Source organism: Amblyomma mixtum, chromosome 7 (genome assembly GCF_055824585.1).
Source record: "Amblyomma mixtum isolate Tamu chromosome 7, ASM5582458v1, whole genome shotgun sequence".
Lineage (NCBI taxonomy): Eukaryota > Metazoa > Arthropoda > Arachnida > Ixodida > Ixodidae > Amblyomma > Amblyomma mixtum.
In genome coordinates this window covers 129,139,857-129,155,774 of record NC_143018.1, presented here as the reverse complement: position 1 = coordinate 129,155,774, position 15,918 = coordinate 129,139,857, and the positions used below count along the sequence as shown (strand labels likewise).

At 48.4% G+C, this 15,918-nt stretch overlaps 1 protein-coding gene across 1 annotated transcript in view; it reads left to right on the top strand.

Moving 5' to 3' along the window:
* LOC149337567 (ATP-binding cassette sub-family C member 3-like) overlaps positions 1-15,918 on the top strand; it is a 162,192-nt gene that overhangs the window by 84,853 nt on the left and 61,421 nt on the right. The window contains exons 15-17 of the mRNA XM_089553465.1: positions 3,422-3,589; positions 3,891-4,069; positions 10,711-10,786. Of these exons, the coding sequence (XP_089409591.1) occupies positions 3,422-3,589; positions 3,891-4,069; positions 10,711-10,786 (423 nt within the window). The remainder of the gene's footprint in view (positions 1-3,421; positions 3,590-3,890; positions 4,070-10,710; positions 10,787-15,918) is intronic.

Genomic DNA, 15,918 nt, shown 5'->3' with positions numbered 1-15,918 from the left:
AGGCCCTCCACTCTGCCTGCCGGTCTTCTGCAACCCATCGACATACCTCCTGAACCTTTTCACCGTGTTGGCCTCGACCTTCTTGGCCCTTTTCCGACGTCCCTCTCCGGCAACAAGTGGATCGCTGTCGCAACTGATTATACGACTCGGTACGCCATCACGCGTGCTTTGCCGTCCAGCTGCGCTACCGATGTTGCCGATTTTCTTCTGCAAGACGTCATCCTTCACCACGGCGCCCCTCGTCAACTGCTCACCGACCGCGGTCGTTATTTTCTATCCAGAGTAGTTCACGACATTCTTCGTTCGTGTGACACGCAGCACCAGCTCGCGACAGCTTACCACCCACAAACCAATGGGCTTACGGAAAGGTTCAACCGCACGCTCACCGACATGTTAGCCATGTACGTATCGCCAGACCACCGAGATTGGGACGCAGCCTTGCCTTATGTGACATTTGCATATAACTCTTCCCTTCATGACAGAACAGGCTATTCTCCTTTCTACCTTTTGTTTGGTAGGCATCCCACCTTGCCTTTGGACACACTCATGCCGCCTTCTTCAGCCCCCACCACTGCTTACGCTCGGGACGCCATCTCCCAGGCCAGGCTGGCGCGCCAAATAGCACGTAGTAGGCTCCAAGCCTCTCAAGTTTCCCAGAAGTCAGCCTACGACCGCCGTCACCAGGCCGTCGAATATACCCCAGGATCACTCGTCCTTCTCTGGACGCCCTCTCGCAGCGTCGGTCTCTCCGAGAAGCTCCTTTCGCACTACCGTGGCCCTTACCGTGTCGTGCGCCGTGTTACCGACGTGAACTATGAAATTGCTCCCCTTGAAACCTCGCCCTCGTCATCTGGCGCCACCACCGACATCGTCCACGTCTGTCGCCTTAAACCTTACCACGACGCTCATACGTCGCCGCCCTAACGCCGAGACGGCGTTTCAGCAGCAGGGGGTCCTGATGCGGGTAGACGACGACGACGAAGAGCGATGGCACGAGTGCGAAGAGTAGAAGACGACAACGAAGTTCGGACTGTGTTCTCGGTGCCGCTCGCAGCTGTTCTTGTCTATTTGTAAATATCTGTAAATATATTCTTTTCCGCAACAATATTTTCGTGTGGTCTGTATATTTTATGTTTGTTCTTGTTGGGGACCGCAATGTCACTAAATGTGGAATATGTGCTCAACCATAGTGGAGGCATTAAATGCGGCCTCAATGGTCTCTTGCGAACTGAAGAATTATAAGAGTGCGAAGGCCTTCCTTCTAGCGAAAGCAATCAAAAAGGCAGAATTAAACTGTTTGAATGGGACAAGCGAGCAGCCCGAATGCCCCAACTATGAGACAGTGCCCAACGGCGCAACTTTGATATTAAAAAAAAACAGCATTTTTCCCGCATGACTTGTGTACTTTGAGTTTACTGAAGGAATTTGGATTCGACCGCTGATGCGCACGAAAAATTCAGGGGGCACTTTGACTGTCTAAAGTGGCTAGAGGCGGAAGCGTTTTCCGCACCACCTTCGCTGTTTCTGTGGCACTGGTGGCGTCACATATATTTGAGTACTAATTACTAAGTGATGGCAAATCACTAATTAATTGTTAATTACTGATTAATGCCTGAATACTAATTAACTGCTAATTAATGACGCTTAAGCTTCGCCTTTAGGAGTGCAACGCGACAGCGTGTGGTAGCGCTGCCAGGGAGGCCACGGAACGCCACCACCCGTTCGGCGCGATGCCTTGCCCTTTGAACGCAACGCTTTTTGAGGAAAGGAAATGGCGCAGTAATTCTCTGTCATCTCGGTGGACACCTGAACCGCACCGTAGAGGAAGGGAGGTGGGAGTGAAAGAAGATAGATAAAGAGGAGCCGTAATGAAGAAAATGAAAATTGTATTTGAGGAAAGGAAATTACGCAGTAACTGTCTCACATATCTCGGTGGACACCCGTCAAAATTCAGGGGGGTACTTTTTTGACCTAAAGTGTGGTCACTGATGTGTGGTTAAGATGTTAAGCTTCGCCCCTAAGAGTGGAACGCGACAGCGTCTTGCAACGCTGCCAAGGAGTCCATAGAACGCCATCGCCCATTCGGTTCTACACCTCGCTCGTCGGTAAATTGGTTTTTTAGGAAAGGAAATGTATCTGTCTCTCATTTGTCGGTGGACACCTAAACCTCGCCGGAAGGGAATGGAGGAGGATGAGAGTGAGTGAAGACACCGTATTCACTAGACGCGCCTTTGCTCATTCCAAACCATCGAGCTGGCATGGCGGAGTGGATAGTGTGCTCGTCTCTCACGCCGAAGACCGGGGTTCGATTCCTGAGCTCGACCAATTTCTTAATCGCTTTTATTTATTTATATGGCCTGACTAGTAAAGCTAATTAGGCTAATTGGTAATTAAGCAATTAACTAAGCTCAGTCCCACTTACTTGGAGCATCACTATACGATCCCTTCAATTGGTTGTATGGTTACTAGCCAAAGTGCAATTGGCCCCGTTTGAAATTCGCGCACTGTGACGTCACGACCGTTTCCACCAATTGAAAAGCGTGACATTTTCTGTCGACAACTGCTGCTTACAACGATGAGGCATTAAAGGCTTCCGCCTTAAAATATAGCTGGCAAACATGTCACAGTCTGTCAGATGCTGAAGGAGAAATATACGAAAAACATGTCTTGAAAAATCTAGCGTGCAGAATTGCATGCCTTGCGACCGCTTTCACATTCACCACAGGTCGCATCACAATTATTTTCTATGCTTGGAAAGGCCCTTTAGGAGAACCTCATTTGTAGTGCATATTTGTTGGGTCGTAGCACATAAATATGAAGTTAAAATGATAGTTAATTTAAACGTTTCGAGGGAATAAGTGACAAAATGCTGCCTTTTGCACTATTTTTTCCTAAACAGAAATACGAGCTATTGTTTCAGCATACACCATTCATGCGCAAACACAAAGAGCAGCGAATGTAGAAGCGTATTACGTAGATGATGGTGGTCTTGAAAGCGTCAGCAAAAGTCTGATATCGTTGGGAAGCCATATATTTGCATATCTAGAAGGCTAGTTTTCAGAAGTGTGAAAATATTAAAGAGAAGGTTGCACATTGAGTCTTATCGCTTTTGTTTCCTTCTTTGCGAAAATAGTGCCAGACATACGCAGGAGTACTACACCGCTGTTGGATGTCAGCGCTGGTGGTATCTCTCTTGTCTTTTCTCCAATTCTTCGCGCTATTGTAAATGCTTTCTCGGCATTGTCTACATGAATTTTCTAATCACTGAAAAGTGTAATCCAATTGGTGGAGCAAAAAATTCAGCTTCCTCGCAGGAAGTGGTGTCAGCGCCACATGGCCACTGCTGCGAACATGTGTGAAGCGCTACGCGTGCGCTTGTAGACATGTGTCCGTCAGGTATCTGATGTTCACGCACCTACAGGGCACGAACCTGAGCGGCGGCCAGAAGCAGCGCATCTCCATCGCCCGCACCGTCTACAGCCGCAGCGACGTGTACCTTCTGGACGACCCCCTGAGCGCCTTGGACCCCGTCGTAGCCAGCCGCGTTTTCAGGGAAGTCTTCGGCAGTCAAGGGCTCTTGCGGAACAAGGTGCGTCATTCGGGACATTCGTTGCTTTGGCTCAGTCACTCAGAGCACTTACTGAATGTGGCACATTCTTGCTTCCTAGCGAATATTCAACTTTGTGGGTTTCACTCGGTTACACAGCAGATTCTTAAATTTTCCTCCGTACTTCAACTCTGACTTTTAACGACACTGTTCTGGAAAGCGTTCGTGACGTGTTTCCTAAAGAGGGTCACCCTTGCAAAATCTTTCTAGTACGTGTGTTGCTATTATTTTTGAAGACCTCTTCACAGGACGATAAGCTTACATTGACTCGACAATTTTTCAGACTCGCATCATGGTCTGCAACCAGGGTCGTTATTTGCAACACATGGACAAGCTTGTCCTTGTGGATGACAAGCGAATTAGGGTGTACGATAAATTGGAGGACCTCCTTATGGACCCAGAATCGCCCAATAACTTTCGCGAAGCTCTTGAACGGCGAAACTCGGACGCTCACAAAAGAAGGTAAGGAACTCTTTTTCATGTTCTCATGTCCTGTTTGCAGAACATAAAAGTTATAAAGATACAGTAGCGGCTGGCACTTCCGTAAAATGTGTGATACCTGGCTGCAAAATGCTAACGTAAAAATTCAGGGGGCACTTTGACTGTCTAAAGTGCGTAGAGGCGAAAGCGTTTTCCGCACCACTTTCAGTGCTTCTGTGGCACTGGTGGCGTCACATGTAATTGAGTACTAATTACTAAGTGATGACAAATGACCAATTAATGGTTGATTACTGATTAATGCCTGAATACTAATTAACTGCTAATTAAGCTTAAGCTTCGCCTTTAGGAGTGGAACGCGACAGCGTGTTGTAGCGCTGCCAGGGAGTCCACGGAACGCCACCACCCGTTCGGCGCGATGCCTTGCCGTTTCAACGCAACCGTATTTGAGGAAAGGAAATGGCGCAGTAAATCTCTGTCATCTCGGTGGACATCTGAACCGCACCGTAGAGGAAGGGAGGAAGTGGGAGTGAAAGAAGAGAGGCCGTAATGAAGAAAATGAAAATTGTATTTGAGGAAAGAAAATTACGCAGTAACTGTCTCACATATCTCGGTGGACACCCGTCAAAATTCAGGGGGGGGGGGTGCACTTTTTTGACCTAAAGTGTGGTCACTGATGTGTGGTTAAGATGTTAAGCTTCGCCTCTAAGAGTGGAACGCGAGAGCGTCTTGCAACGCTGCCAGGGAGTCCATAGAACGCCATCGCCCATTCGGTTCTACGCCTCGCTCGTCGGTAAATTGGTTTTTGAGGAAAGGAAATGTATTTCTCTCTCATATCTCGGTGGAAACCTAAACCTCGCCGGAAGGAAAGGGAGGAGGATGGCAGTGAGCGAAGACACCGTATTCACTAGACGTGCCTTTGTTCATTCCAAACCATCGAGCTGGCCTGGCGGAGTGGATAGCACGCTCGTCTCGCACTCCGAAGACCGGGGTTCGATTCCCGAGCTCGACCAATTTCTTACTAGGTTTTATTTATTTATATGGCCTGACTAGAGAAGTTAATTAGGCTAATTGTGTAATTAAGCAATTAACTAAGCTCAGTCCCACTTACATGGAGCATCACTATATGGTCCCTTCAATTGGTTGCATGGTTACTAGCCAAAGTACAATTGGCCCCGTTTGAAATTGGCGCACTGTGACGTCACGACCGTTTCGACGAACTGAAAAGCGTGACATTCTCTGTCGACAGCTGCTGCTTACAAACGATGAGACATTAAAGGCTTTCGCCTTAAAAGTCGAGCAAAATGCGAGCAGCTCAGTGCTTGCTTTCAGAAGCCTATTCTTTTCCTTTTTTATCTCCCTCTTATTCCCTTGCGCGAAAAAAAAACTCACCCGGGACTTTCTTACACCCTGCATAAGGTGTTCGTTTTCTACTATCCTGGGACAATTTAGCCTCACTCACATGAACTAATACCCCTGTCACACGAGCACTTTAAAGGCATTTGAAGAAAAAGACATCTCACACAAAGGAGTTGAATCTGCAGACACACGCCAAAGTTTAATCTCCTTTTCAAAAGCGGTCTTTTCCGAAACCGGAGATCACCGATCTCTTTTACGGCTGGAAAGGCGTAGCCTCCAACGTAGTGGGCACCAGTAATTATCATGCAATAAAGAAACGAAGCAAAAATGCATTTTTATTTCAAGTGTACACATCACAAAAAAGGGGTTTGTCTTTCGCTGAACCTTAAGTAGGCGCAATTTTGCACTTTTTGCACGGCACTCTCGTAAGCAGTTCGAAAATATCACGTGACGCTAACCAACGATGCAAATTCGCGCCATTTTCTGCGACCATGGCTACGGCTATAATACGTTTGTAATTTCTATATTGAAATACGTTGGTTTATTCTAACTGGTTTTGTTTCAGAATCTAGCGCCATGCTTTCCATAGCGTGTTCGGAAGGAAACGATAAAAGGAGCAGATTCACAACAGCGCTACGGAACAAGGACAGAAGGAACACGAAAAACACAGGACGGGCGCTGTTAGAACGTATTTCTCCTACATTGGGCTCTTTTTTCCCTCTTAGAACGTATTTCTCCTACATTGGGCTCTTTTTTCCCTCTTAGAACGTATTTCTCCTACATTGGGCTCTTTTTTCCAGCGCCCGTCCTGTGTTTTTCGCGTTCCTTCTGTCCTTGTTCCGTAGCGCTGTTGTGAATCTGTTTATTAAGCATGAACCAACTAGCCCACACCAGAATCCTCTTAGGATAAAAGGAGATCGCCCGCGCCGTGTGTCTGCAGCGTAACTCCTTTTAATTAGAGGTCTTTCAACTCGGTAAAAGTCCGCTTAAGTAAAATAGTTTTTGCGTGCTCGTGTGACAGAGGTATAAGAAGCTAGATAGCCTTGAATGTAACGATGTAAAATGAAATGCCGTAGATATGCCTAATGCACAGAAAAAATAGTGTCCAAGGTGAAAAGGAACGAGCAGGAGTATTGGTTAAAAATACAAATTGGCTTGCCTCAGGGAAGCATTCTGGGCCCATTGCTTTTTAACGTCCACATAAATGACATAATTTATATTGAAGATACTGCTAAATTTTATCATATACTCCGACGATAGGAGTATACTTACCTCTGGCCTGGATGTAAACAATTTAACAGAAAAGTGCTAAGCACTATTATCGAGACGGCAGAACTGATTCTATTCCAATTGCCTTCGTGTTGGTCCTAAAAAGACTAAGGTAGTAATTTTGCGCGCAAGAAACAATCCAGCTCCACTACCACACATTCTTAAATGCGTAGGTCATGAAGTTCAAACTGTAGATAAGCACAAAATTCTTGGCGTTATCTTCTTTGTCGACCTGACTTGGTATTCGAATGTAGATAATATATGCAAAAAGCTCTGTTTTAATAGCAGGAGTGCTATCACGATGCTGATGGCTTTTCGCTACTCAGGTGAGAAATGAAATTCATCATGCTGTCTTCGCCTGTGTTTTGAATCAACCAACTCTGTTTGGGTTACCACCAAAAAACAAATAACATAAATACAGGTTCTGCAGAAGAAAATGATTCGCTATATTGCTTACCTTTGTTGTCTATCTCCGACGAAAACTGCTTTTCAAAATTACAAAATATTCCGCTTTCAGCATATGCATGTTTTTCGAATTTTGTCGTTTTACAATGCTTCTGCTGCCTTTACGAATTTCTTATTAAGTACCGCCCGTACATTTAAAGTCCCCATCAAATCAAATCTACGATAAAGCGATCCTTGGTTTGTACCATACTTTCAAAACACTTAGAAACAAACTATTAGGACATAACTTGCCGTCTCTCTAGCTAATGTTACCACAAATGAGCTTAAAATTTACTTCGTTTATAGCTAGGCCCTACGTACCTCTCACAACTGTTAGTATCACACGTGCAGATTGAATGTTCAGTTTTGTTTTCTCGCTGTCTCTTTTCTCTTGCAATGTTGCAATAGATTCTGTTTGTTTGTACTTGCCTTGGCTTGTATAAACTGAGACGAATAGGTATCTGCTAAACATGGTACTAATATCTGTCTACAATTTTACGTTGCTTTAAACAATCTTGTTCAAATAACGGTCATCCAGTTATCTCCGTTTCGTAGTTTACTGCAATTTTTGAGGTTCTTGGATCCAGTCAAGCTGTTTTCTAGCGGCTTTCAGCTCTGGAATCTCTCCAGGGTGCATTATTTTCTTCATAAAAATAAAGTCAATTCGATTAAAATTATTAATTTAGAGTTAAAAAAAGACAATGCGCTCCTTCAAAGCACTGCGCTCCAGCCTCCTATGCGCTCTTAATCTGGTTCCACGCAGCTAGTGCTTGGAACTTAACTGGAACTTGAGAAAAAATTCACCTGAGTATATGGAACCGTGTTGCAGACACAGTGTCACGATATTGTGGGCGGTTAGATGTCTTGGTCGGCGCCGAAATTATAATTAATCGGGCCAACCTGCCCACCACTGCACTTTCCGTAAGTTCGGAGGGGGAGGAGCGACAAACTTCTCCACCCCGCGTGCAAAAGACGAGGTTCAACTGCTGACCGGCGATAGGGGCCACGCCTGATTAGCCGTTGACCTGAGGCATGAGGCGTAGGGAAGTTTCTTAAGAAGCAAGCACCTTTACTAGGACAAAGAACAACACGAAAGTTACAAAACAAAGCCCAACGAAGTAGCGTGCGTACACAGGCGCAACGCAGATTACAAACACAGAATAAGAACACAAACCACTATTAACAGGAAGAGGAAAACATAAAGGCGAGAACTATGCAACAACAAGAACAAAGCAATAGCATTTCAAAAGGTTACGACGAGAAAGAGCGACAGAACAAATAAAAAGAGTAAAGCGAGTGGTGAGAAACGGTGGCTTAGCTGCGGGGTGGCAATGTCCGGTCGCAGGGAGCGTCGGGCTGCGGAGGCGCGCGGGGCTGATGGGGGGTTGCGGATAGGGGCAAACGATAGGGGCGGATAGGGGCGGATAGGGCCACGGGCCACGCGTCATCCACGGGTCTTCGGGGCCGCCGTCGCCGCGCTCTACGCGTCAGACACCGGCCTAGGCTCGCTTGCCGACCACTACCGTGGCTGACCTCACACACGTCCGCACGCACCGAAATCTCCAAGCCAACTGCTCGGCTCGCGATTTCCCCGCCGCTGCGTTCTCGTGACAACAACCCAACAAAGAAAAGCTCAAGGCACTGCGCGAATGATTTACAGATGTTGAAGGGGGAAAAACACGAATAAACTGAGAAGGGACGCGAGGGAAAGCTACGGTCCTAACGAGAAGCAAGGCTAACTCCCGATGGTCGATAGGGGTGCTGGGGCATTCAACCAACACCCTCTCCTTCCCGTCGCTTACCGGCGATAATCCTTGGGTGGGGGCGGAGTAGCCCTGACCCTCCAGCCGTCGCGAGCGGTCAACTGCCCCCACGAGGGCTGCAAAATCGTCGTCACCGCATTGCGAAACGCCTGCGAACCACCGGCGCGGTGGCCAGCTCGCTCGCAAAAGAAAAAAGAAAGAAAAGGCATGCACGCACTTTGTGACACACAGAAGGCATTAAAATATGTTGAACTTTCAAGTTAAATGAGGGCACTGTATGTGGTTGCCTGCTCCACATACGTGTGTCTGAAACGTCGTTGCAGTTCTATTTTGAACTCTATTTTGCGGAACCGCATTCCAGGTAGGGCCTGGTTGCAGGGCTGGACCTTTCGTTTAAGCCCGTAAAAAATAATTTTGCACGAAGGTTCAACGGGCACGCCTAACAACTCTTGCAGCATCCCGTTTTCAAATCATCTTTAGTGAGTTCGGGTCATTAATGCTTCAGGTCCATTGGTTAGGGCTCAGCTGATTTGTAACTGTCCATAAAGCGGCGGTTTCTCATGGTTGATAATACCTTGGCATAATAAGTGTTGGCAAACCCAGCCTTCCACCCCACAGGATCTTCTGAGATGAAACTACATAAAAATATTGTTACGCGGCGGCCAGCCGAAGAATGAGACGTGGTGAACCATGGCTATGAGATGATTTAATGGCCGCTGGCCTAGCGCGGGCGCTCCGTCCCGCGCCACTGCCAGCTTCGTCTTCGTCACACTACCCGGGGCCTCCGAGCGATCGTCCCGATCGGTGACGAACAGACGGTGCAATGGCGATGGTCTTGAGTGGGGGGTTGAACAGTATGTAGAAGATGGTGCAGTGCTGGCCGCCACGATGAGAAAGATGAGAGAATGAGTCCCGGTCCACGAAGCGTCCGGGCCGTAGGGTGCCAGGAGCTGACGGCCGAGGCCCTTGGACGCACCGAACGGCAGAGGCAGGGGGACGGTGTCTTCACGTTTGGGTCAGTGGGGTCTTGGGTCCGTCGGGTCTTGGGTCCGTCGGGTCTTGGGTCCGTCGGGTCTTGGGTCCGTCGGGTCTTGGGTCGTCGTGTAGTGTGGTCCGGGCGGGGGACGGGGCTGGGGTGAGCGGCGAGGTCGGTTCAGGTAGGGCGGGCTGGGGCACGGCCGTGCGGCGCTGACCAGGTACTCACGGCCGACGTCCACGGCAGGCCCAGGACGCCGAAGCTCCGTGACCAGGATGGCGATGAAGGGACCCCAGCACCTCACACCAAATGTTACGCGGCGGCCAGCCGAAGAATGAGACGTGGTGAACCATGGCTATGAGATGATTTAATGGCCGCTGGCCTAGCGCGGGCGCTCCGTCCCGCGCCACTGCCAGCTTCGTCTTCGTCACAATATATATGGTTGCCAATCTATACAATTCATCTTTCAGCCTAATAGCAGTACGAGCTCGACCGCCGCGGTGGCTGAGCAGTTATGGCACTCGGCTGCTGACTAGAAAGACGCGGGTTCGACCCAGGCCGCGGCGGTTGAATTTCGATGCTGGTGAAATGTTAGAGGCCCGTGTACTGTGCGAATTCAGTGCACGTCAAAGAACCCCAGGTGGCCGAAATTTCCGGAGCCCTTCTTTACGGCGTCCCTCATAGCCTGAGTTGCTTTGTGACGTCAAACCCCTACAAACCTAAACAGGTACGAAGCCGCTTTGGTGTCTGGCCTGCTCAGAAATGCGACCGCCACCGGCGCCTTCCTCACCAGCCGAACAACGCGGATATGTAGCAGAGGCTGCGGGTGAGCTAACGCAGTGCAATATTTCCAGTGTCGACTCAGAAGAAATGGAAGAGAACGACACAGTTGGGAGAATCACTCAAGAGGAGGAGGGAAAAGCCACAAAGGTGAGCCTTCGTACTGTGTTCGTTTTGATCAATGGCAATACTCTGGATTGGGATGGTTCTAACCGGAGTGCATGAGTGCATGGGCTCTTCACTTCTACACTATAACTTGCGCGAGCTCATAGGCTAATTTCAAATTTAGAAGAGAGGTTGAAAAGTGTCTTGTTTTTCTTGTATAACTTTACCTCGCGTCACCACCAGAGGCCTTTACCTCACGTCACCACCGGACGCACCTCAGAACTATCGTTACCAACAAACCTGCGAGGGCAAAAGAAACATAAAAGACAGTGACCGAGCTGGAATACAGGCAGGTGGTTTTGTTTGCAAGCATCTCTATACTTACAACCGTCTACTGGCGTTTGCAACTTATCGCTTATGTGATGCTCAAAAGTTGGCTTTCTTTCCTATACAAGTTAATTGAAGGCTTAATCAATCAATAAGTTTTTTTTCTGGGGGGGGGGGGGGGAGGACATAATTTTATAAGCGGGGCTTCGAGTATATGCGGCATAGCAAAAAAAGCAGACTTTTGAGCATTAGCATGAACATGTGAATATAAGCATGTGGTCGTTTCGAAATAAAATCAGTAGCGAGACTGCGCATGAGCCGGTGTCTGAATTTTCTTCCTACGCAGTTTTTTTGGTGACCATGAACTAACCAAGCGCCCATCTACATACCATTCATAACCGTTTCTGTAATAGTGTTCCTAAGAATAAAACACTTGCTAATAAGAGCCATACACTTTCAAAGATTGCATATGAACCACCTTTATGCTGTTATTATCAAAGATAGACCTGATTGTGCAGCAGAACAAGAACGAAAAATAGGGCTCCAGAAACCTGCTGGAGGAAACGAAAGGGGAAGGGGGGGGGGGATTCGCAAAAATGCTTTACAGAGTTTTAATCCTACCGCTATATGTGGAGGTACAACGCATGGTTGTTCCGAACAAACGCATGATAACGCTGATACCCCCTCCGTTTGTTATTCCCAAGCTTTCGTATAGAAATGCATCAGCGCATATTGGCAATGAATAGCAAAGCAAGCGTCTAGAGGCAACCAAGGACAATGTGCTCATTTCGCAAGCATCCTAACACGCCTTGCTCGACGCGCTTCAAGCCGTTGTTGCGTTTCGCCTTCGTGGTTTGGGAAAACCAGCGCTGCCGCAGCGGACTGCCGATGAGCCGCTAGAGGCGACGCGGGGTAAACTCCCGGCTTAGCCACGCAGACGACGACAGTAAGCCTCCCCTGGAAGCAGCCAGCGCAGCCCTGCCAGAGCACCCTAATCTACAGGACGAAGATAGCTGCCAAGGCCAGCAGGAATTGACCTTCCCGAGAGGACCCGGAGGTCAGCTGGGTCCAGTGATCATGTTTGACAGCAGCACCGGTCTTCAAAGCAGAAGCTGACGGCGAGTGTTTTCTCTACCCGTGTGGCCTTGCGCGTAGCTTGGTCCTTGGTTCTTCCAATGATGAGGTGCACGTGCGACCACTTGCAAAGCGTGGGAACGCCGCTCGGGGACTTTCCGCTGTCTGCGCGACTTAGATGGCATCCTCTTCTCATGCTCAACACGTGACGCTGGCGTGTTCCCTAAACAGAGAGAGTGTATGATGAGTGCCACAGTGAACTTTTCAGGACACGCCTTCTTACGCAGGCCAGGCCTCCATCTAGGGATTTTATCGAAGAAAAACCCTATAAAAGTCGGCACCGAGTAGGGCCGGGAAGCTCCCTTTTATCTAGACCCTTTTGCTGAAACACACTCTCAGGTGCTCTGTACCTGTGAAGTTTCCTTGTCTTCTTTTTAAACTCGTCTCCGATCTTCCTCATCCCCTCTTCGGCCCGACCATGCTACCTGAATCAGAACACCGTGTTTGTTTATGTTTTGCCCTGTCAGAACGCATATTAAGATGTGAACGCTGAATTCTGTTTCAATTTTGTGGTGGGCACCGTGCACGAGGTTTCCTGGAACTAGCGTTTTGTTTCGCGGTTCACTACTAGCCGCAGTGGCCGTTGCGCAAGCTTTAGTGGTGGCTAGGGCCCACCCTGTGGGTGGTCGTCAGTGCCTATGTACGTGGTGGCAGTGATGTGTTGGTTGTTGCTGCGGCCCACGTCAAAGCCCAGACGGGCCCAGAAGCCGATTCGACGCACATTATGTGTGTGAAATTCCTCGCATCCAACAGCACATCGGGCTACTAGATTTGCCCCGATTGATTTGCGCTTTTTAACTCTCCCTTAGAGCCTGCTTGCCTAGAACTTACTTTGGCGCCGGGCAATTCCCAGAGCAGATAGGATATTGCTGTCGAGGGGCGGTGTCTCAGCGAAGCATCTTCCGGGCATATCATATACAAATCATGTTATAATATCCAAATGGCAAGGTACATTTAAATGCACCAAAGAAACCGGTACTCTCGGTGAATTCTCTGCTAAGCATTTTCGCCTGGGTGTCCGGAATACCTGACAAAACTTACAAGTCGAAGAAAGCCTCCTAGAAAACAACAATCTACAGCTGCTTATACCCACTGGGTTGAACCCTTTAAGCAGCTACTAAAAGCTGTACTCGTATGGGAGATAATACCAATATTGTCAATGACGGGTCGCACTCGTCCGGCCCGATGTGTGCTACTCCCACCGTCAAGACGAGTTACGGTAGCCGGTTGCGCTGGTTGTAATATTTAACGCTAGAAGGTAGTAGTTGTCCATGAAAAGAGTTTTGAGCCTGACTAAAGTCATTATCCGCAGTAATCACCAAAAATATTTGCCAATTTTGGTGCGATTTTCGTGAAGTGATTCGGCGGTTAAGGGATTAAAAGCCTGGAGGTCATGAGGTCCGCGACCGAAACAATTGAGGCTACTAATGGCGGTTTTGGGCACTACTTCGTCTATGTAGATGACTCCACTTTTCGAAAAACCATTTACATATACACAGTGGGTCTGAATTTCAATAGTAGCGCAGCAGTAATTTCGGCCGGTGATGTTCTGGCTTCCAGCAGTTTGGGTGCGCATGCTGTACAGTGTGGTACAGTCGCGGGTAAAAAAGATTAGCACACGAGACGGAACACCAGAGCGCCGGAATGACAACGCGTGGCGCTGCGGGTGGCGAAGAGGCTGATAACGAGAGTGCCGGTCCGTTCCCATTCTACAGTATTAGGGGGGTTCAGTGGACTGCCACGGACGAGCAAAATTACTGGCTAAAAGCAGCGCTATCAGCTATTGTTCCCGCGAGTTCCTTTTGACAAACCATCGCGGACATAAAAAAACAGTAATAAAAAGAAGCCATCTTTGCTTGATAACCGAGCCAAAATAAATGCCGCATGCGCAGTCACGTAGGGTTGGCACTTCAACGACCGGGGGTGCACGCTTGATAAAGCTTACTTCCTGCCGTCGCCCCCTAGGCTGCAAAACATGGAAACGGCCCGATAAGCAGGTCTGCGTACCGCAGCGCCGCGTGGTGAGATATACGAATTCTAATCGCCAGTGATCTGTGCTAATATTTTTTGCTCGCGACTGTACCACAGAATATGTTGATTTGAAAGACAGGAGATATGCTGGCAACAGCTGTACCAAATATGCAGCTGCATAATTTGCAGCACTTTGGAGTACTCGGTGAAAAATTTCGTGGCCCAACAATATCGAGGGCGAAGTGGTAACTTGAGCAGGCTAACTGCAATTCTTTTCAGCTGACATCCACGATGCGGAGTTTACCGCCACGCAAGTATTTTATCTCCTCGCATGCTCGCTGATCTTTTCCTGAGATAGTCAACCGCTCAGCATCGTGGATGTCCGCTGGGCTGAGCTTAGCGGGTAGTACCGCAAATTATTAAGACGAAATCGTTTAATGCCTCATCGTTGTCGACAGAAGGTTGTCAGCAGAAGGTTGTCAGCAGAGGTGTCACGCTTTTTTTTAGTCAGACCAGAAAAGAAATATTTGTGCACTATGGTATTCAAACCACCACCCTTCCGTTCCGCTGCCGAGCTTGCTAATGGCTACGCTAGTTCTTGCAAACGCATATATAGTTCACCTTGTCTAGGACGCTGGAGAGTGCTTACAGAAGGGCGTCAAATTAGACGGATGCCTCCCAAACGCCCTCCAATGTCTCCAGCATTTAAGATTCACGAACAATTGTGTACTCAATTAACATCTTAACCACATATCTGTGACACAAGCAGCAACACAGCGCTAAAAGGTTTCGCCTCACCGCACTTTAGGTCAACAAATTGTCCCCCCCCCCCCCCCTGAATTTTTCTTCTAGTTATTTTTGCGCGGCGTAGCTAAAATTGCAACGACTAGCTAGTAAAACGGCCACAATGAATTCACGGTTTCTTTTCGATCTCAGTGGTCGCGCATAGCGGCGATACGTTCTTCTACCGAGTACTAGAGCGCCAGTCGTCTTCCCGGCTCCCGAGTAAATATTTTGTGATGCTGGCGAAATGGAGAAAAACCCTGGAGATTTCTGAGTGCATCAAAGAACCAAGGTCGCCAAAATTAACCATGTTGTTTGCACGGCGGGCCTGACATCGCCACAGCGTGGGTTCATTACACTGCTCAAGCAATGTTTGAATGTACGCCTACGTTCTTTGGCAGGCTACTGCAGGCTACTGTCGGCAGGGTCAGGGCATTCGACACTCTCCGCAAACGGTAAATCAGGCATCCCAAAGGCGGCAGTGCCAGCGTTAGACCTGCCTTTCACAATGGAAGAACTATCCACAGCTATCGCGGAGACAAATAGACACACGTCTCCGGGTCATGATGAGGTGACTTATGAAGCCATTGCAAAGCTACCCCACACCTCACGTCTTCGACTCCTGGAGTATTACAATTCTTCCTGGATGACTGGTGAGGTCCCCACGGAATGGAAGCTGGCGAAAATTGTGCCTGTTTTGAAACCCTGTAAGCAGCCAACAAGCTACGCATCATTCCGGCCCATTGCCCTACTGAGCTGCGTAGGTAAGCTCATGGAGCGCATGATCTGCAAACGCATAACTTGGTTCCTAGAAAGCCGAAATGAGTTCCCCCAAGAAATGAACGGGTTCCGTCAAAACAGGTCTGCGACTGACAATATCATCTCCCTCGTCTCATCAATTGAGGAGTACCTTCATGCTGGGTACATCCCGACAGCCGTTTTCCTAGACATCAAGGCCGCCT